The sequence below is a fragment of the Crocodylus siamensis genome, chromosome 6, assembly GCF_052110815.1.
Source record: "Crocodylus siamensis isolate JL-2025a chromosome 6, ASM5211081v1, whole genome shotgun sequence".
Classification (NCBI taxonomy): Eukaryota; Metazoa; Chordata; order Crocodylia; family Crocodylidae; genus Crocodylus; species Crocodylus siamensis.
Genome location: NC_143400.1, coordinates 17,520,567 through 17,539,773, shown reverse-complemented (window position 1 = coordinate 17,539,773; position 19,207 = coordinate 17,520,567). Strand labels below are relative to the sequence as shown.

The window sequence follows — 19,207 nt, the reverse complement described above, 5'->3', positions numbered from 1 at the left end:
CATATGTGTTAGACCAAATGTAGTTGGTCTAATAAAAGATATCACATCTACCCAAAGAACCTTGTCAGCACACGCATGTGTGCGCGCATACACACACACCCTTCCTGCCACAGACAGTTGTACACACACCTTGTGCACCAATGCTTTGTGCACATACATGTTAGAAATATTATTAAAAATGCATTATCAATAGCAGATTTAGAAAAAACACAGCTGCTAGCCCTCCTTGTCTCCTTAATGGGAGAGGGAAGGGGGGGTTGGAAATTGAAGGGAAAACTACCAAAGGCTCTTTGTACTAAGGTATCACTCCCTCTTTGTTTTGCAAAGTTACTATCTCTTTGTTACAGTAAAGCATATACTCCTCAGCTTTTCTCATGCAGATAAAAGTAGATTACAGTTCTAGCCTTGAAGCAAGAAAAATTTCAAACTCTTGTAACCTCAAATATTGTCTGCCCATGCGCAATAACCTAATACATATTAAGCCTATCCGCCCCGCATACTTAAGTAGTTAATTATAATACACATGCGACACATGATTTGACGTATTCACATACATGTTTGTATGAATCGAAAATGAGTTGTAAAAGTTCCTCCTTCTGCACAGGTGGTCAGGAGAGAGGGGATAAAGCCAGCTGGGCAGTTTCCCTCGGGGGCAGCAGAGTGTTTGATCTGTTGTCTCTCTCTCTGACCCTATTTGCAAATATATACCTTTTGTGTTGCTAATAGAGTGTGTCTGTGGCTGAAGGTTTTTTTTCGCCTCCCGAGAAACGAACCGCGATTTTTACATCATACATGCATACTCCATCCCCCAGTGCCTGCCTACCCAGCATGGTGTGCATGTGGATGTCCAAGCACATGCGCCGAATGCTCTGGTGCACAGCCACACACACGCACACATGCTCTACATCCTGGAGCTCACACGCATGCTGGCAAGGGCACACTTGTGCGCACAGTCACACAGAGACAGAGGGGAAACGTATCAATTCTCACATGTGCTGAGGGGAACAACCCCCATCACATCACTCCTGTCGTGCCCCCCCCAGACCTGCCCTCCTGACCTGTGCTGCAGCAACTCCCTGGCTGTGCCAAGCCTAGTCGACAATGAACAACCAAGCCCTGTGACTCTCTCACTGACTCCTTGGGGACCCTCTGCACCTCTGTTTCCCCTGTGCAGCGGGGACGATGCTCTGGGCCCAGCCTGGGGCAATCACATGGCCTGTGCCCACCCTGTGCCTCCCATGTATCTGCATTGGCCTGGGAGGCACCTGTCAGCCAAAGCTGCAGCATGGCACAGGCTGTTTCTGTGTGAAGCCAGCCTGTGGCTCCCTGCCCTGGCAGAGATCCAGCAATGTGGCCTTTCCTTGCGTCCAAGGGGTCTGGGGGCAGGGCTGAGCCAGGCTGTCATGAAAAATAGAGATGTGCTGCTCCAGCCGCTAGGCCGTGCCGCAGCCCGCCGCGCGGGGGAGGCCAGTGTGATGGCTCTGGCACTGCGCCGTGCCACACAGATTAATGAGCCTCTTCAAAGTGTCGTTAGCAGGAAATCGTCCGTGGTCGCCCGGGGATCGCAGCATGCATCAGGCTGCAGCCGGGGTGGTCTGGGGCAGGCTCTGCACGGCGCTTCTGGCACTGGCTGCACAGCGTGGGGGGATGCTGGACTGCTCCTCTCCCGGCTGGGGCGCATGGGAGGCAGCACAGACCGAGCTAGATCCCCCAGCCCTGACCCAGCAGACTCACTGCGACCCTCCATAATTGCGGGGGAGGGAGGGGGGCTGCGTCTAGCTGGCTACCTGATGTGGGGCAGGACCCCCAGGGAGAACAACTCCAGGAGACAGGGTAGCCAGGGCTTGGGACCTACAGAGGGGTGTCAAGAACTGGGTTCCCAGAGGCAGCTGGTGTGCACTGGGCTTCCTGGTAGGGTGCCCCCACGGGTGCTGATGGAGTGATTGCTCTCTCTCTCTCTCTGCATGCATATACACGCCTCCGTGTGCACGCACACGTGCAAGAGAGAATTGAGGAGATGCACACACACCAGCACTGCCCGTCCAACCTGGAGCGGAGCTGCCAGTTTCGGGCCAGACTCATCCTGATCATGGGGCAACGGCAGGGCAGGGCTGGGCTGCTGGGGGGCACATGCTGCATGTCAGGGACCCACCACGATGCCTGGCACAGCCCTCCAAGTGGCTCTGCTCTCTGTATGCCGCAGCCTGGTGCTCCCCAGCATCAGCCTGCTGGACCCAAGGCCCTGACATAGGTGTGTCTGAGCCAGGGGCTCCTCAGGGCTGGGCCCAGATGATTGCAACCTGCAACAGGTGAGACCAGGGCCAGGCGATCCTCCCTGACCAGCCTCAGCCTGGCATGTGCAGCACTGTTTCCTCACACCCACATCATGCTTACATGTGCTGAGCCGTGCACATGTTCTGCCTGGGGCTCATGAGCCCCGCTGTCACTGAGCCAGGCCTCCAAGGCAGAAGCTCCCCCCGGTCCCCAGAGCCCCTCGCTGTGGTCCCGTGGCTGGGCAGGCAGCTCTGCTTGCCATGGGCTTTCCTGGGGGCTGATCCTGTCGGGTGGTTGGGGTGGCGCGGACAGCCTGCTGACAGAAGGCTTTTTGCTCTAGTCTCCTGGGTTCTGTTCAGCAAGCCAGGCCCGGAGCCATATCAGCACGTGTCAGTGTGCGTGTGCTTGTTGGTGCGCACAGAGGAATTGCCTGTGTGCATTTGTACGTGTCCAGGGATGGGGACATTTGTCTGTGCCTATGGGATGGACAGTGTGTACCATGTGAGTGCATGTGTCTATGTTTGTGCACTCATGGGTGCGCCCAAGCCCATGGGTGTGTGAGAACATGGGACTCCCAGCATGCTTGTGTGTGCATCTGTGTGCACTGCCTTGGAGAGGACAGAGCTCAGCTGCAACATACCCAGCCCTCAACCAGGAGTCACCCTGGAGCCAGCCCATCTGGACCCATTGCCTTGGGCCCAGGCCTCTGCCCTGCTGCAATTGGCAGATGGTCAGCCAGGAGCAAGATGCCATCACTGGGCCTGAATTGTGTCTCTGCCCATCTGGGCGCATGCTGGAGAGTGGCTGAAGATATCTCTGCAGCCGTGTGTGTGTATGTGGATGCACGCGTGCAAATGCGCAGAGGGGAAACCTGTATGTGAATGGTTGTGTATTCCTGAGCGGGCCTTGAGCACAAGCTAAGGCATGACTCCTTGGTGTGTTCATGCATGTGCACATACATCTCTGCATGACCAAATGCATCTGCAGCACCACGTGCATATGCTTGTGCACGTGCCTGTGCATACATCTCTTTTCTTCTCTCCCTGCCTGCATAACCGCGTGCATCCATGTGCAGGAGCTGGGTGCTGGGCAGGCAACTCTGTGCTGGTGACACCCCTGGGCCTCAGCCAGAGGCAATGGATTCGCCTCCTTGTTGGCGCCAGCCTAAGTGGCTGCACTGCCAGGACCTGCGCTTCAAGCTGAGGCTCTGGGATGAAGCAGGGTGGATGAATGGGTCCATTTGTTGTGAGCAGTTGGGGTGGTAGGCAAGGGGCATGGACAGCTCAGGGCACCCTTCAGAGACGACAAGGGGACAGGTTCCTGGACCCCCCCTCCCCCCCTCCCCTTGGTTGGACCAGAGTCATGGGGGTAGCAGCAGCAGCAGAGGTACAGGGGCATGCAGCTGCAGCCTGCGGGGAGCTGGGTAGGGCACCTGGTGCCTGGGCAGTGGGGGACATGGGTGCTCTGGCAGCTCTTCCAGCACAGTGTGAGGGGTTGCCATCAGGTCCCTTCTCACTTCCCTAAGCCAAGGGCAGAGCGGGTGCAGGCAGGGCGAGGCGCAGGGCACGGGAGCTGCATCCATGCCCGCTTTGTCCTATCACGGCCTGTGCAGAAGAAGGGAGGAGTTGGTGGGGTGCCCTCTGTGGGGCTGAGAGCCCAAACCTGGAGCTCTTGGATAAGCCTGTGAACGTGGTAGGAGCAGAGGCAAGTCAGGCACCCCCCAGGCCCAGCGCCAGCACCATGAATCCCTGCACTGCAGCCAGGATGGGTGCCAGCCCGGAGGAGGGGTGGGATCGAGGCAGCGCTGGGGCCACAGGATCAGAGCACGGGGGGGGCGTTGCTGTGTGATCAGAGTGGCCCCTGCTGAGGACCCGACCCACCACCAGCTCAACCACCCCAGTGCTGCCCCTCCTACCAAGGCAGCTACTGCCCTCACCCCAGCCGGCTGCTCCCCCACTGCCGGGCGCCCTCCCTCTGCCTGGACCTGGGCAGCCCCAGCCCTGGTAGGAGCACAGCCCACATCATGCCCCAAGCAGACCTTGGTTGGGGAAGTCAGGCAGGACCCTGGTTTCCACAGCAAGGAGATGCCAGGCCCCACCCAGAACCAAGCTAGGCCATGGCATTAACTGCGCACCTTGCAACGGCTCTTCAGCCCAGGCAGCCCCAGGGCAGTCAGCTGGGCTGCCCCTGGTCACCCTGCCCAGGGTGCCTAGAGGCAGGGCCCCTGCACCTACAGGCATCGCTCTTCCCTTGGACAGAGCCTTCCTTGTCTTGGAGGATTTGCCCGCATCTCACTGCTGTGCCTGCCTCCCGGGTCCTCTGCACCGAGCTGGCGCACACCTGGCTCTCAGCACTGCCTGCCGCCCCATGGTGCTGGGATAGACAAGTCGCTGCTGGGGCTGGTACACCTGTCGTTCCAGACCTCTCCCATGTGGAGCAGTCCTCGTGCTGCCCGCGCCTCTCCTGTTCCACTAAACACCTGCCCAGCAAGGTCACGGAGCCCGTAGCTTGCTCTGCTTCCTGCCCATCCAAATCCCCTTGCCAGCCTACTCCCCACATCACCCCTCCTCTCTGCCTGTTTCCCTGGCAATGGGTGTTAATTGGGCCACGGCAGTAGTGAGACCTCATCCCTCAAACCCTCCAGAACTACAGGCACATGCTGGAGGTAATGACCCGTGATCCGTGTCCCCAAAAACCCCTCTGGGCTGCAGCCAGCCTAGGAGGCTCCTGACTCCCACAAGCCCCATGCGGTGCACAGAGGGTCATCACGATTTCCCGCAAACCCGAGGACAACTACAGGGATAAAGCCACCTGCATCTTCTGCATTTGTCAAGTCTAGGGGGGATCCCTGCCCCACGGGCGGGAGCAAATGTGGCAGATCTTCTAGGTGCCCCAGCTCCACCCTCTCCTCATTGCTGCGGGCAGCTCCCACACAAACCTGACCCTTGGCCTTGCCCTCGCCCGGGGCGTCAGTGGCCAAGGAGTTGCAGCAGGACCGGGCGTGGGGAGGGGTCACATGCACTAGGGCTCAACTGGAGGGGAGGTCAGGCAGCTTTTCCCACAGATTCAACTGCGAAGGGGTGAGGCTGCAAGGGAACCACTTCACCCGGGCCAGGCTAAGTGGCAGGGCTCTGCGAACATGGATCAGCTCTGCAACTAGCAGGTCAGGCTGGATGCAGGAGCAGCCATGTCTGGGGTGTCTAGCTGGGGGCTCCAGCTCCTTCCGGGAGCATTTGCCTCCTAGGAAGCAGCTGGAGGACTTGGCCCCCCCCAGCCTGGCTGGGACTATGTTGGCACAGAGCTTTCCTGTCAGAAGCCCCCATGCCTGGGACCCCGCGTGCTCGGGGCGGCGCGGGCCCTGAGGAGCTCCCCACTTGGAAACGCTCTGACATTGCCTGATGCCAAAGGCTCGGAGCGCCGCAGCCCGGAGCGGTGGTTTGGAAACAGCATCTGTTCGCAGCACAGACACCGGGAAGTGCTTGATCCGCCTGAAGCACAGGCGGCGTTGCTACAGCCCGGAGCCACGAGGCTGGTTTGGGGAAACTGGGAGGATCTCAACTTTGTGCCAGCTCGAAACAAGAGTCTCCCAGCTCTCAACAGTTCTCGTGGGACAGGCCGGGCGTGGGCCGCAGCTATCGGGCGGGGGCAGGGCAGCTGCAGCCTTGGCTCCTGTCACCACGGCGCCCGCAGGGGCCGGGGAGCCAGCCGGCCACGTGGCGAGTCCCCCGGAGGAGCGGGGCTGCGGGCGCGGGCAGGGCGCTGGTGCCGGGGCGGCGCCGCCACTGCCGGGCTGACGCGGGCGCCGGCTCCTGTCGCGGCCCCGGGGGGGCGGGGCAGCGCTGGGACGGGGCGGCTGCCCCGAGGCCGGCGCGGGAAGGCGGCGCCGCGCGCAGCCGTCGGGGGGGCGGTCCCGGCCCTGGGCTCCGCCCCCCCGCGGCCCGCCCCGTCCATGCGGCCCGGCACTGCAGCAGGCGCAGGGCGCGCGCAATTGGCTGCCCGCCGCTGTCAGTCACGGGGCCGCCGCGTCGGGGCCGGCAACGTGCTATAAATGAGGGCGCGGAGCGAGCGACCGGACCCGCCGGCAGCGCCCGGCACCGTCCCGCAGCGCCGCGCGCCGCCCGCCCGCCCGCGCCATGAGCGAGGTGAGGGCTGCACCCCGCGGGTGGCGGGTCCCCCGGGCTGGGCGGGGGTCTCCCCGGGCGCCGCGCGGCCCCGGGGCCGGGCAGGGAGCGGGGCTGCCGTGCGGGGCAGGGGGTGTCTCCCCGGGGGAGCCGGGCTCCTTCCCTGAGAGAGGAGGCATCGGGCAGGCTGCGCTGCTCCCCCGGTGGCCGGCATCACTCGAGGGGCCCAGGCGGGGGGCCGGGGTGCGGCGGGGAGCCCCGAGCGGGGCAGTGCTGCTGGCCCCGGCCCCCCCCGCTGGCGGGGCTCCAAGGCGGCCGGTCCTGCCCCAGCCGGAGCTGCGGGACGGCAGCCGGGTGGGCTCCACCCTGCTGGGGGTGCTGCTGGGCATCCGACGTGGCACCAGGTGGCTGGCCGTGGCACCAGGCTGCGTGGCGGGGCAAGGCGGACTAGTGGCCGTGCCAGCACCCAAGCTTGCCGGGGCTGCGGTTCATCCTGGTCCCAGCGCTCCCGGCTCGGTGACTCCAGCCCCTGCAGCAGCAGGGAGAGAGCACCGGGGAGAGGAGGGAGCGTTGCCCCTGCTCCCGGGAGGGCATGGGGCTCTCGGCCACTTGGCTTCTGTGCGCCCAGCCGGTGAGACCTTCCCTCTGTGCTGCCTGCAGGCGGGCTGTGCACCTGGGACCCTGTAGGGCTGGGCACCGCAGACAGCCACCCCGTGCTTTGCAGAGCAGGCTGGGGCCGGCGCTGCGCTGCCAAGCCCCGGTCTGTCAGTGGAGCTGAAGCATCCTGACCTGCAGGTAGATGCGTAGGGCCAAAAGCCCCCAGGCACCATGCTCCTTGGGGGAGGGGCTGTCGGCAGGGCAGGGAGGGATGCAGCTGTGGTCCCAGGCAGGGCTGGTGTGTCCAGGGAAGAAACTACCTCTGCAGGCCTCCCTCTTGCATCCCCCACCCAGCTGGCTGCACCAGCCCTGACCTGAAATGTCCCTGGGCCCTTCGCAGCTCCTCCGGTCTGGGCCCAGCTCCCACCAGGCGCAGGGAGAGGATATTTTCCCCCACCGCAGCCTGGGGTCCTAGGCAGGATGTCTGCTGCCAGCTCTGGTCCCTGGCCCGGCCTGGTCCTGGGTCACGTCTGCAGGGCTCCGGCCCCACCCTGCCTCCAGCAAACTCCCTCCAGGGGCACCCACTCCTCGCTGGCCACTTGCCCCCCTTCATAGCCTCTTTTCTTGTGCTGTGATTGGCTCACTTTCTTCCCCTGCAGTTCTGTCTCTTCATCCTGATTGGCTGGCTCGCCTGCTGTGCCATCTGTGGACCCCTCTGCCTTGGTCTGTCGTGCTCTCTGTGGCATGGACTCCACGCCCCAGTTGCGATGGGCTGTACCCTTCCCTGGGCTCCCTCTGCCTTTCCATGGGAACAGGCGGACTCTACCCTGGGGCATTGGACTGGCTGCGTTCAGGTGCTGCTGGGGCTGCAGTGGTCCAGCGCACGTGAGAGGCTGGAAGTGATTGGGATGCTTGTCCTGGGCCCTGTAGTCAAGGGAGAGGTTAGGCAGGCTCCTGTGCACAGGGGCAGCTGCCTCCCACCTTTTTCCTCCTCTGGGCACGGTCTCTCCGAGAGCACTGGGTAGGGTGAGACAGCTTCCCCACATAAGGCCGGTGCCTGCTGGCAGCACCCCTGAGCTGGAGAGGGGAGAAATCCCCCAGTTGCTTTGGTGCTCTGAGCCTGGGGTAGGGGCCTGCTCCCAGCTGGCCCATGTCACTTTAGCAGCAGGTGACGAGGGTGACTTGCTCCTGCCTCGGGTGATGCTAAGCAGCTTGCTGGGACCCTGTCACACTTGGGGCCAGAAGCTGCAACCGCTTGGGACAGGCTCTGCTATGCGACTTCCTGCTGGTGTGAGCTCCGTGTTCTGCCTGGAGCTTGGCCAGGACACCCGAGTGCACCAAGATAGCAGCTCTGTGGGTCCTAGGTAGTGAATCTTGAGGCTTGGGATGGTCATGCTGCCTGCTGTGTTTCCAGCAGCGCAGTGCGATTGTTCAGCCAATTGATTTGCTCACAAACTTTGCTGCGTGTGGCTCTACGCTTCTGCTGGAGGCAGGCATGCCCTGCCCCAAACCATGCTGGCAGCAGGTGAGCAGGGTGCAAAGGGAGGAGGGGTATGCCCTCCATCCCACCAGGCAGGCAGTGGCTGCAGACATGCCCCTGCCAGGGTACATGTACCTTGTGCAGAGATGTGGGTGCTGCCTTGCGGGGTGCAGTTCCACAGTGCATGGTAGCATTTCCTGAGCGTGCAGCTGTGCACGGGCTGCCTCAGCCTGTGGTGCAGTTTGTTGTGAATGTGCAGCCTAGAGGTCCCACCTGCCTGTTGGCCCCTCCCTGCACCCTGCTGTGCATGGTGTGGGCAGGTCAGCCCCTCAGTGATGCGGTACCATATATCTAGGAGTGCTGGTGTGGAGCCAAGAGCTTCAGCTGAAGCCAGGCATGGAGCCCGTTGTGCTGGTGCTGCACAGAGGCAGATGCAGCCAGGGGTGGAGAGGGCTACTGCAGGCAGGGTCTCTCTTCCAGCTCCACTGGAGATGGAGAGCCCCTGTGTCTCACTAGCTGCCCTTGGACTGGCTCTGAGCACTGCAGGGGGGTGCAGGGAATCTTCTGGGCCCTCAAGTCTCTGAGCAGGAGCTGGCCTCAGACTTTGGCTGCCCAGGCCTGGAGCCCCTGATGGCCAAGGTTGGGCTGGTAGGTATAGAGGCTGGCTCCCCATGTTGAAACCGTCCCTGTGCCCTGCAGTGCTGGCAGCAGCATCTGTTCTGGGGGCACGGTGCAGCCTTGTGGTGCCGAGCAGGCTGGAGATGGGCAGCTTGCGGCTCCTGGTTGGGACCTGGTCTGGCCGCGCCATTGACTTGGCAGCTTGGGTACTGTCTGTCCTTGGGGGCAGGAAATGTGCCAGGAGTGGAGGATGCTGCCTCTGCTAATGGGGCCCTTTCTGCTTGCATTGATTCACTCCTCAGGCTGCTGCCAGGGCCGTGCGCTATGATGGAGGAAGGGGTGGGTATGAGGCTGCGGACTTCTGCTACTGGGCCGTAGACCTTCATAGCTGCTGGGGAGTCTCAGCTTCCTGTGCTGCTGGTCCTGGAGGAGGTGACTGTCCTCACTGCTGTGTGATACTCCAAGCAGCTGCACATGTGGCCTACTGTGACCCTGGCATTGCTGGTTCTGCTTTAGCGCTATAGCAGGGAGTGCTGGTGCCCTGGCTGGGTGGCACATGTCCACAGCTCTGCCCATCCTGCAGCACCATGGAGATGCAGCTGCCTCTGGGGTGCAGCATCTGCCTGGCAGAGCCAGGAGAGGGCCCTGTGTGGAGCCCTGCCTGTGTTCTGACCCCAGGGGGCAGGTAGCCGGGGCAGAGCAGGCAGCACTCAGCCCATGGGGCACGAGGAATGGAGATGCAGCAGGGGGTGGCTCTTGTGCAGGTGCCTGCCCCTGCTGCTGGCTGGCTTTCCCAGCATCACTGGGGGTAGGGCAGGTGAGAGCTCATAGGGTTGATCTGGGCTGAGGGGGTACCTGGCCCTACGTGTGACCAGAGGTGGCTGTCTCTGGCCCCGGCTCTGCCTGCGAGTTGTCCCCACCCCACCAATGCTCCTGCCGTGATCCCCACAGCCCTCATGAACAGCAGTGCCAGCCCATGTGTGCCTTGGCCTAGGCTCTCACTGGAGCAGCCCAGCAGCTGTGGGGTGTGGGGGCATTGTTTCACTACGAGGGTAATTGCCTGGCTCCTGTGTTCTGCTCCTGCGTCTTCTTTGGGGCCAGACTGCACCTCTGCTCCCATAGATGCTGAGGGTGGTGGCAACTAGTGTGTTTGGGTCTATGTTCCTGTGCATGTTGGGTGGCCTGTGTATGCAACCTGGGGTTATCCCTGCTGTGAGCTGCTGTGGGGGGCACCAAGCATGGGTTGGAGGGGTCAACCTGGGTGGAGCAACTCCCCTTGGGGTAAGACTGTGCCCCCTGGATCAGCAAAGGGTGCTGTGGACTTGCCCGAGTGGGGCCATACGAGAGCAGGGAGAAGAGCTGTAGGTGTCCAGGAGCACTTGCTATGTGGGGCAGGGGTGGCAGCACAGGGCCTGGCCCTTTGGCAGGGAGGAGAGCATGTCAAGGGAGCCTGTGGTAGAGGGTGCTGGGCTGGGAGGTGAAGAGCCCTCCTCTCTTTATTTCCTCTCCCCCAGCTTGCATTTTCTGCAGACTTTGCTGTGCTGGTGCGTCCCTGTGGCCAAAGTGGGCTGCACCCCGGGGGTGATGGGCACCCTGCCGGGGGGTGATGGGCACCCTACCTGGAGGCTACTGTTGTGGGGAAGGGAGGTGGCGTCGCCTCAGTGGCAAGTCCCGCCAAGGTGTTAGGCTGCTGCTGTCCCAGGAGCTAAGGGAGAGCCCTGACAGGGTGGGTTGCAACCAGGTTGCCCCTGCACCAGTGCATGCCGTGAGGAGCGGGCAAGGGCAGCTCCCAGGAGGGCCTCTTGGTGAGGGAGCAAGGAGAGCTCTTTGGTGCCTGGAGCAATTTGGATGGCAGCTTCCATGCAGGGAAGCTGCAGAGGTAGCAGTGGCGAGATGCCCGCTGTACCACACAGCGAGGGGCACCAGGGCTGTGATGCAGGGAGGGGGATGCCTGCCATGCAGTGATGCTGCATCTCCAGCAGCAGCTGGCAGTGCTGGCGCAGCGCCGGCTTGGGATAATTAGGAGGGTCTCTCCAGGGAAGGCAGATCTGCTTGCTGCACAGAGCAGCTTAGCAGATTAAGGGGAGGCGGGGGTCTACCCAGCCTGCAAGGGAGCAGCAGGAGGGTCCTGTCCCTGTCTTGCCAAGGGGACCCTACTGCCCCTCTTCCCCCCCATGAGCTGCTTGGCTCAGGTGCAGGATTCCCATGCAGGCAGGGAATGTGGGTCAGGGGTGTGGGCGACCCTGAGGGCTGAGCTGTAGCTGTACCTGCTCCTTGGTGCCCCACTTCTCTCCTGTGTTCCCCCCCTCTGCAGCCCCAACGTGCCCAGAGGAGAGCCTTGCTCTGGGGCTCTGGCTCTGTGAGATTGTGCTGTCCCCATGTTATTTTGCCCCCCAGTCTGGCTGGCGTGGTGTTTCCAGCCGGTGCCTTCCTCTCCTTAGCCCCTTCTTGGGGTCTGTGATGCCTAGTGTGAGTGGGGCCTGGATATAGGTTTTTCCAGGAGAGCCAAGTCCAGTGCAGAGCATTTCCCCTGCTCTTCACTGCTAGGGGCAGCTCAGCAGGGCTGGCTGGGCTGCCCCAGGCCAGGCATGGGGCTCCCCTGAGAGAGGGAGATGCTGCTGGAGCACGAGGGGATTGAGGGGCTGTGCCCTAGGCCTGGCATATCTCACAGATAGTGCGTGCACTGGGGCAGAGGCCTTATTACTGGGGTCTCTATGCCTGGGGTGCCCATGAGACTTGGTACAATGGGGAGCCCCACTTCCATCGGAGATGTGTAGCACCAGTGCCAGGGGGCTCCTGGCTGGGGCAGGGTGTGGGGCTGTGGGACCTGGCATGATGGAGGCTCCTGGCCTGCAGGGAGATCATGGGGCTGGGTGCAATGGGGGAGCTGTGCAGGCCTGAGCTGGGCTATGTGACAAGCCCTCTGCTCTTGGAAGCAGCAGGGCTGGTGCAGTGGAGCCCTCAGCTCGGCCCCATCCTGGGCACTGTGGTTCCCCATGGATCCATGGGGATGCCCAGCTCTAGGTGCAACACCTCATGGGCCGTGGGTGCAAATCACTGTTGGTGGCTGCCAGCAACTTCACAAGCCTGTATTGCAGCTCTCGCAGCTGCAGCTTTGCCTGCGGGCCCTGGTGCCCATGCAGCTGAGTGACTGAAGCCCATGGATGGGGCAGGGGATGTCTAGGACTCCCCTTGCTGGCCAGGGCATGATGCATGCAAGGCTCAGGCAGGGGCTTTGTGTTTCCCAGCCAGAGGTGCTGTGACGATCCAGGAGCAGCAGGCCAGGGCCTTGGGCTCCCCTGGGGGTGAGGGGTTATGGGGCTGCTCTGTGAGTTAGGCTGATCTGCTCCAGGACCCCCTGCCGCAGTGCTATGTGCAAAGCTGCAGCTGCCACCTTGGGATGGGGCCATGGAGGTCACACCAGGTAGCAAAGGCACCTGGGGTCCAGGGCTGGCAGGCTGGGGTGGCTTCCCCTGGAGGAGGGGAGCAGCTGCGCCTGGGCTGGGAGGTGGCTCTGGGGGTTGGCAGCGAGGGAGCAGGCCCGGCTGGGGTCCAGAGGACTGTGCCTGGGAGCACTGGGCTGGAAAACGGCGCAGGGGTGATTCTCTGCCTTGCATTTACTTCCATTTTAGGCTGCCTGCCTGGCCCCGAGCCGGGGAATTCTCCATGCATCGCCAGCTTGGGAGGCGCCTGGCTCGGCCTCCGGGAGACTCTGGGCAGCCCCACCTGGCTGCTGCGGTCAGCGCGGGCAGGAGTTCCCGGCACAGCGCGTGGCATGGCGTGGCTGGCGCGTGTCGGGGATGGCGGGCCGTAGGTGGGGAGGGGTGCTGTGCTGGGGGTCAGGGTTGGTCTCTGCAGAACTGGGGGGGGCGCCCGCCTGGCACGGGGGAGCTGCCAGCTCGTGACCCGCGGAAAGCCACAATGGAATGAAAACAAAAATAATCGTCCTGCTATTTTTAGAGGGAGCGGGGATGGGAACGGACGTGACCTGAAAACAAAAGGGCTGTGCTGGGAGCCAGCCACCTCCCTGCAGCGCCGCGCAGCAGCAGCGCCGCACGCAGCAGGGGGTCTCGTGCGCGTGCTGGGGGAGGCAGCGACTGCCCAGGGTGGGCACCACGCAGCCCAGCCTCTCCCCATGGGGTGCCCCAGGGACAGGCTGTGGGGGCTCTTGCCTTGGGGGGCAGGTCCAGCCTTTCCTCATGGGGTACCTGGGGCAGGGCAGGCAGTGGTCGTGGGGGCTCCCATGGCGCTGTGTGTCATCTCCCTGTGCCCCCACAGCTTGGGGAGGGGCTGGAGCAGTCCTGTGGGGTGCCCCACAGGAAACAATTGGACGTCGCAGGCAGCCCAGGGTACCTCTGGACCTGGGTCCCACCAGCAGCCACAGGTACACCGGAGGGAGGTTGAGCAATGCCGGGGCCATCAGGGAGCCCTGGGCTCCAATAACAACACTGCCCCAGGAGCAGGGTAACAAAGCGGGCTAGTAATCGGCTCGCGGCATAATGCTGGCCCCATCCTGCAAGCAGCTTCCCAGCCGGTCCTGGTACTAGGCTATAACCAGGGGCAGGGCATGGGGCCAGCCCAGGCCTCCAACCTCACTTCACCTCCCAGGACTTCACTGACCCCGGTCTGCTGCAGGCAGCTCCTCCTGTACGGGTCTGTCCACCTTGTGCTGTCTGCTGCTTCCTGGCGGCAGGGATGCTGGGGGTCCCCTGCCTGCCTTGTGCAGCACCAGTGGGGCACTCGCTCCCTGGGGCGCAGGCCTGATGGCTAGGGTCTCTGCTTTGGGAGGGCCTGGGTCCACAGCCCTGTGCATGGCCTGTGCAATGCTGATGCTGCTGGTGCCTAACCCCGGCTCGGCAGTTTCTGCAGCTGTGGTGGCACACCCAACCAGCCCTGCGGGCACTGGAGCTGGTCCCCTGATGGCAGGGATCCTTGGCCCTCCCTGCTGCCATGTCTTGTCAGGGCCCCTGTGGGCTCTGGGCATGGTGCATGACTCCCAGCATGGTGGCCAGGGCAGAGGCCACACAGGACGGCTGGGTGGAGAGAGTAGTCCAGGCTCCTTCGGAGATGGGCAGAGTTGCAAGGATCAATCAGGTCCTGGGGCCATGGGTCTGCCCTGCTGGCACTGCGACTTGCATGTGTGGGCGACCAGGAGAGGAGTGAAGGCAGGACAAGCTGCCACGTAGCCAGCAGGAGCCCAAGCCTGGGGGAGCCACTGACGTGGTCCCTAGGAACCAGCCGCATAGAAAGCCTTTCTGTATCTTGCAGCCTCCGGGCAGGGGCGACAGGGTGGACCAGCCTTTGCTGCCTTGTCTGTACGTGTCTATGGGCATGTGGGGCTTGCTGGCAGGGCAGGTTGCAGCTGCTGGCTTCCACCAGGGCAACTCCAAGCCTGTGGGCACAAGGAGGTGGGAAATCCCTAACACCTGGGGGCAGTTCGAGCTCTTGCCAGACACAGCACGAGGGAAGACAGCCCCCACCGGAGCCAGCAGTCTTGATGTGGTGCCAGTCGGTGCCCCTACCCTGTACCTCCAAATTGCCGCCCACTGGGGCAAAGGGAAGGATACTGCATGCCTGAGTGTTGCACAGTTTCTTGCCCAGCCCTGTGCCCCTGCTACAGCTGGGGGCACACAGAGGGGTGGGCAAGGGGCTGCCAGCTCTCTCCCCCACACGGCCAGTACAGTTTGTGTGGAGTTGCTGGGGCACGTCCTCCTCTGAGCCTGCGGGATGGGGGCTGCAGGCATCCTGCTGCAGGGTGGGGCGGAGATGTCGGGGCAGTCGTGCGTGCATTGCATGTGGCGGCTGGGCCAAGGCAGCTGAGCTCTGCAGGTTGAAGCGAGCGTGTGCCGTGGCTGCCTTTGGAGTTGCTGGGCAGAATCTGGGGCCTGTGGGGTCTGGCAGGAGGAGGGCACTGTGGCAGCCCCTGTGCGCTGCAATCGGGCCACAAGCCCCAGCCGTGCCCAAGCTTCCAGGGCCTGCATGGCCATGCTCGGCAGGCCTCCTGCCTGCTCCAGGGATTCCCATGCAGTCCCCGTGGCTGCTGTGCACAGGATGCACGCCGTGTGGCTGAGCAGCACGTGTAACGAGCACCTCTCTCCTTGCAGCTCGGCTCCAATGCGTCGCCCTCCCCCACCGAGGCTCCCGGCAGCCAGCAGAAAGGTGAGTGCAGCGGGCGGTGCTCCAGCTCAGCTGCCCTGGCAGACGGAGGTGCTGTCTGTGGAGCTGAGAGATCTGTTCCTGCAGCAAAGGGAGCAGAAAAGGCCCCGATCCCCTGCTGCCCTGAGCAAGGGGGCAGCGCAGGACGCGCTACATGTTGCCCAGTGCAGCCCCTGCTTCCAGCAGTCCTGGAGCTGCAGGGCAGGGGGCAGGGGTGCCCAGGGTGGTGTTTGCTATGGCACAGCTCGCAACGTTGCATCAGCAGAGGCCTGGGGAACTGCAAAGAAGACAGAGTGACCCTTTGGCCCCGTGAGCCCCGTGACCGAGGCTGCCTGCTGGCTGCGGCCAGGGCCTCCCATGCTGCCACATCCCATTATGGTCATTGATGCTAATGAGGGGAACAGGGAGTGACAGCGCCATCCTGGCCCTGGCCTACAGCACGTGCAAGAAGTCACTGGGGCCTGGGCACTATGCGGCTGGCTGGGCACCCTCCTGGCTCTGGTCAGGGCCCCACACCAGAGGGGCTGCCCAGGGATGTGCCAGGAGGCTGCCCACAGGGCCTGTGCATGCTTCCCTCTGGCTCAGGAGTTGCCTGGGTGCTCCTTGGACCCTACACCCCCCAGGAGCCGAGGTGCTGCACCTCTGGGTGCAGCCTTCTCCTGGGAAGATGGGGTGGGGGCGCAGGCTGCACAGGGTCATGGTTGTGGTGGACAAAAGCCCCAGAGAGCTGGGGACACGGGGAGTGGCCCAGGTGACTTGTACTTTGGGGGACATGGGAGATCTGGTGGGTCTTGCCTGGTTCCCGGTGCCCGCATGGGGCACATGACAGTGCAGTGCCCTGCGCTTCGCAGCTGGGGGGAGGTGGGGGCCACGTGGCTACTGCTGCGGCTGCTTCTCCCTGCAGGCAAGGCCGGGGACTCCAAGAAGGTGGAGGAGGAGGAGATTGACATAGACCTGAACGCGCCTGAGACCGAGAAGGCCGCGCTGGCCATCCAGGGCAAGTTCCGCCGTTTCCAGAAACGGAAAAAGGACCCCAACCCCTGAGGGGCTGCTCCTGCCCCCCATGCCCCCGCACACCCCCTGCCCTGCCCCATGCCATCCCGCCCCCAGACTAGGCTCTTGCTGTGTTGCTGCTCTGTACGTCCGGCAGGGGCAGGTGCCCCAAGTCGGGCTGAGGGACTCCCCACGCCCAGTTGCACCCAGGTCAGAGCCACCGTGCCCTCTTCTCCCACAGCCATGACGTCACCCCCACAGCTGCCAAGGGCGGGCAGGGTCCTTGGGCCGAGCCCCTCCTGCCAGCTCCTGAGCCCGCCTGAGGGGTGAGACCTGCCCGGGGGCTCTCGCTGTGGGGCAACAGAGCTGGGCAGGGGCAGGCCGTGGGAAAGCCCCTGAACTGAGGGGCACTAGAGCCAGACAGGGTTAGGGGACTCAAGGCAGGCGGGAGCACGAGCCAGAAGGGCACAGGGCTAGAGCCAGCTGGAGGATACGGTACTGTGGTGCACCTAGCTCTGTCAGGCCAGCCAGGGGGGACCCACCATGTCTCCAGGACCCCCATTATCCTCAGGGCCAGGCAGGAGAGGGCTGGATTTATATGGTGCTGAGTGGGGGCAAGTCTGTTTTCTCTGGTGGTGCCTGCTATCCTGAAGCTGCAGCCAGCCCTGGCAACCTTGGGGGCAGCTGCATCCAGGGGCCGAGCAGGGTGCAGAACCCAGTGGAGTAGCAAGGCCCTGGGCCAGAGTCCTGGCCGGCTGGAGCTGGATGCAGCCCCTGCCCCCCAAGCCTCCCTGTGTTAGCAACGGTAGAAATCAAAGGACCAGAGCATCTTTCTCCCTCCCCCATCCACCGTGGGTGTGGTGGAGCCTGGCCCTCCTGACTTCCACCCTTGCAAAGGGTAGAGTGGAGAAAGTACCCCCCAGTCCCTTGCAACCTGCAGTGGGGAAAGTAAGCCAGGAGCAGAAGGGTGAGGAGATGGGCTAGGTGGAGAGAGCAGAGCAAAGCTGGACACAGCAGGGCTGTGGGGGCACAGGAGTCTGGGGTGCTGTCCTGTGCAGCCTGTGCTCATCCAGGTACCAGGTCCCTCCAGCGAAGGCAGCTGTTGAGCTCCAGGCCCAGGGGCTCCCAAAGCTGGCAGGTGCCCCCCATACCTCCTGCCCTGTCTGTGAGCTGTCACTGGGCAGAATCTGGGGCTACAGATTCAATGCTAGGCCCCCTGCCCCCCTCCCACCCCCGTTGCTGTGCCTCTGCTGCAGGCACAGAGCTGCCCCTCCTGCTCTGGCCGCCCGCACCCGGCACTTCAGGCCTTGGCCATCTCAACCTCGGAGCCAGACAGCCACCCTGCCCCCACGCTGGGGCCTGCAGCCTGAGCCCCCGGAGCCCACTGCGCCACTCCAAGCGTGGCCAATCCTGGGGAGGCATCCCTACCCTGCGGCACGGCCCCTGCTGCTTCGAGGACTGAGTCTTTTAGCATGTTTAAATAATAAAACTTCTGGGAACGGTGTCTGGTCTGGCCTGGCCTGTGCTTCGTGGTTCAGCCTGGGGGTGCCCAGCAGGGCCCAAAGCTGGCTCTATCTGGGTGGCGCAGAGCACTGCAGGCATGGGCAGCACTAGGGCTCTCGCCCCAACCTGCTGCCGAGCCAGGAGCTGCCAGCCTGGGACAAGTGAGCCAGAGCAGTGCTGGTAAGAGGGGGCTCTGAGGAAAGTGCCCTGTGGAGCGCTTCTGGCTCGGCGTGGTGCCACGTGCCAGCTCTCTCTCCCTGTTATAAGCCACTCGTGCCTCCTGCCAGGGGGCTGGCCTAGGGAGATGCTTGTCTCAGACTCTGAGACAGGCACGAGCCTGGCCCCTGCTCTCCACATGCCAGATGGGTCAGGCTTGGGCTTTCACTGGCCAGAGGTGAGTGTGGCCCTGAAGTACGTGGCTACAGGATGGGAAGGGAGCAGAGAAAGGAACTGAGTTGAGCTGCCGCCACTTGGTGGAGGGCCATGGGCCAGCACATCCCATGCTGGAGGGAGATGTGTACACATGTGGTGGCTGAAAATGCACCCGGTCCCTCCTGCCACTGCCAGCACAGTGCTCATGGGATGCTTGGGAGCGCGACTGAGCCCTGGTCTGGCCTCTGGGTAGGGGTTTTAAGACCCCTGTGGAGAGCTCTGCGTTACCCCACTGTAGCCAAGGGGGACAGAGGTGCAATGGATGGAGCTGGGAGGCTGCCCGCAGCCCAGTTGCTGTGTGGATTGGATTGGTGCCAGCCGGAGGAGATGGAGCTGTCTGGGGCCTGGGTCCTCTGCAGCCTGGGGATGGCTCGCTTCTGCCATTGAAATGGTTTGTCTCTGTCGGTCCCCAGGGAAAGATTGTGCCCAGCACCGGGCTCGGGATTTGGAGTCGGTGCCCGTTGCACTGTCGGAGAGGGCTGGGGTGGGGGGAGAATCCCCTGGAAAAGGTCCTCGAGCTGGGGGTGAAGGGTGAGATGCACCAAGAAACATCTCTGCCTGAGCTCCCCCGGGTGACCCAAGGCCAGTGGCTGTCTTCCAGCAGCACTTGCCCTGTTGGGCTGTGCTGAGCCACCCGAGAGAAAAGTCCCTGAAGAAGGGCGCTGCATGCTCCAGAGCACATCTGACGTCCTGCCCGGCTATGTGGCAGGTCTGGTAAAAGCTACTACAAAGCAAACTCAAGCCCTGCTTCTCCAATGGGCAGTCGGCCCAGAAGAGAAGACCCAGCCAGCCGCGAGACGGACGTGGGCATTGAAGCTGGCGGGTTACGCAGGCCATTAGCTTCTGCTTGGCTAGAGAGGAACAGGCTGGAGCTCAGCCCCTGGGGAACACCCATCAGATGGGGCCAACGCCCCAAGGAAGACTTGGTACCTTGCATCTCTGTGCGTGTTGCTGTCCATGTGTAGATGGGCTGTAGTCTCTGCCCCTCCTTTCGGGGTAATGTTCTGGTGCCCCTCGGGGTGCCAGAACCAGC

The 19,207-nt window shown here is 63.1% G+C and overlaps 1 protein-coding gene across 1 annotated transcript; it reads left to right on the top strand.

The window, feature by feature from the left end:
• Nucleotides 1–6,196: 6,196 nt before the first annotated feature.
• Nucleotides 6,197–17,737, top strand: PCP4L1 (Purkinje cell protein 4 like 1). The gene is made up of 3 exons (XM_090051962.1): nucleotides 6,197–6,416; nucleotides 15,195–15,249; nucleotides 16,151–17,737. Exons 1-3 carry the CDS (start codon nucleotides 6,408–6,410, stop codon nucleotides 16,288–16,290), a joined length of 204 nt encoding a protein of 67 aa, XP_089908088.1. The 5' UTR covers nucleotides 6,197–6,407; the 3' UTR covers nucleotides 16,291–17,737.
• The last annotated feature ends 1,470 nt before the right edge of the window (nucleotides 17,738–19,207 follow it).

What these genes read in the sequence shown, in the direction of transcription:
- PCP4L1 (XM_090051962.1), top strand. An exon ending in TCCCGGCAGCCAGCAGAAAG is followed by an intron (nt 15,250 to 16,150) that starts GTGAGTGCAGCG and finishes TTCTCCCTGCAG; the next exon opens with GCAAGGCCGGGGACTCCAAG.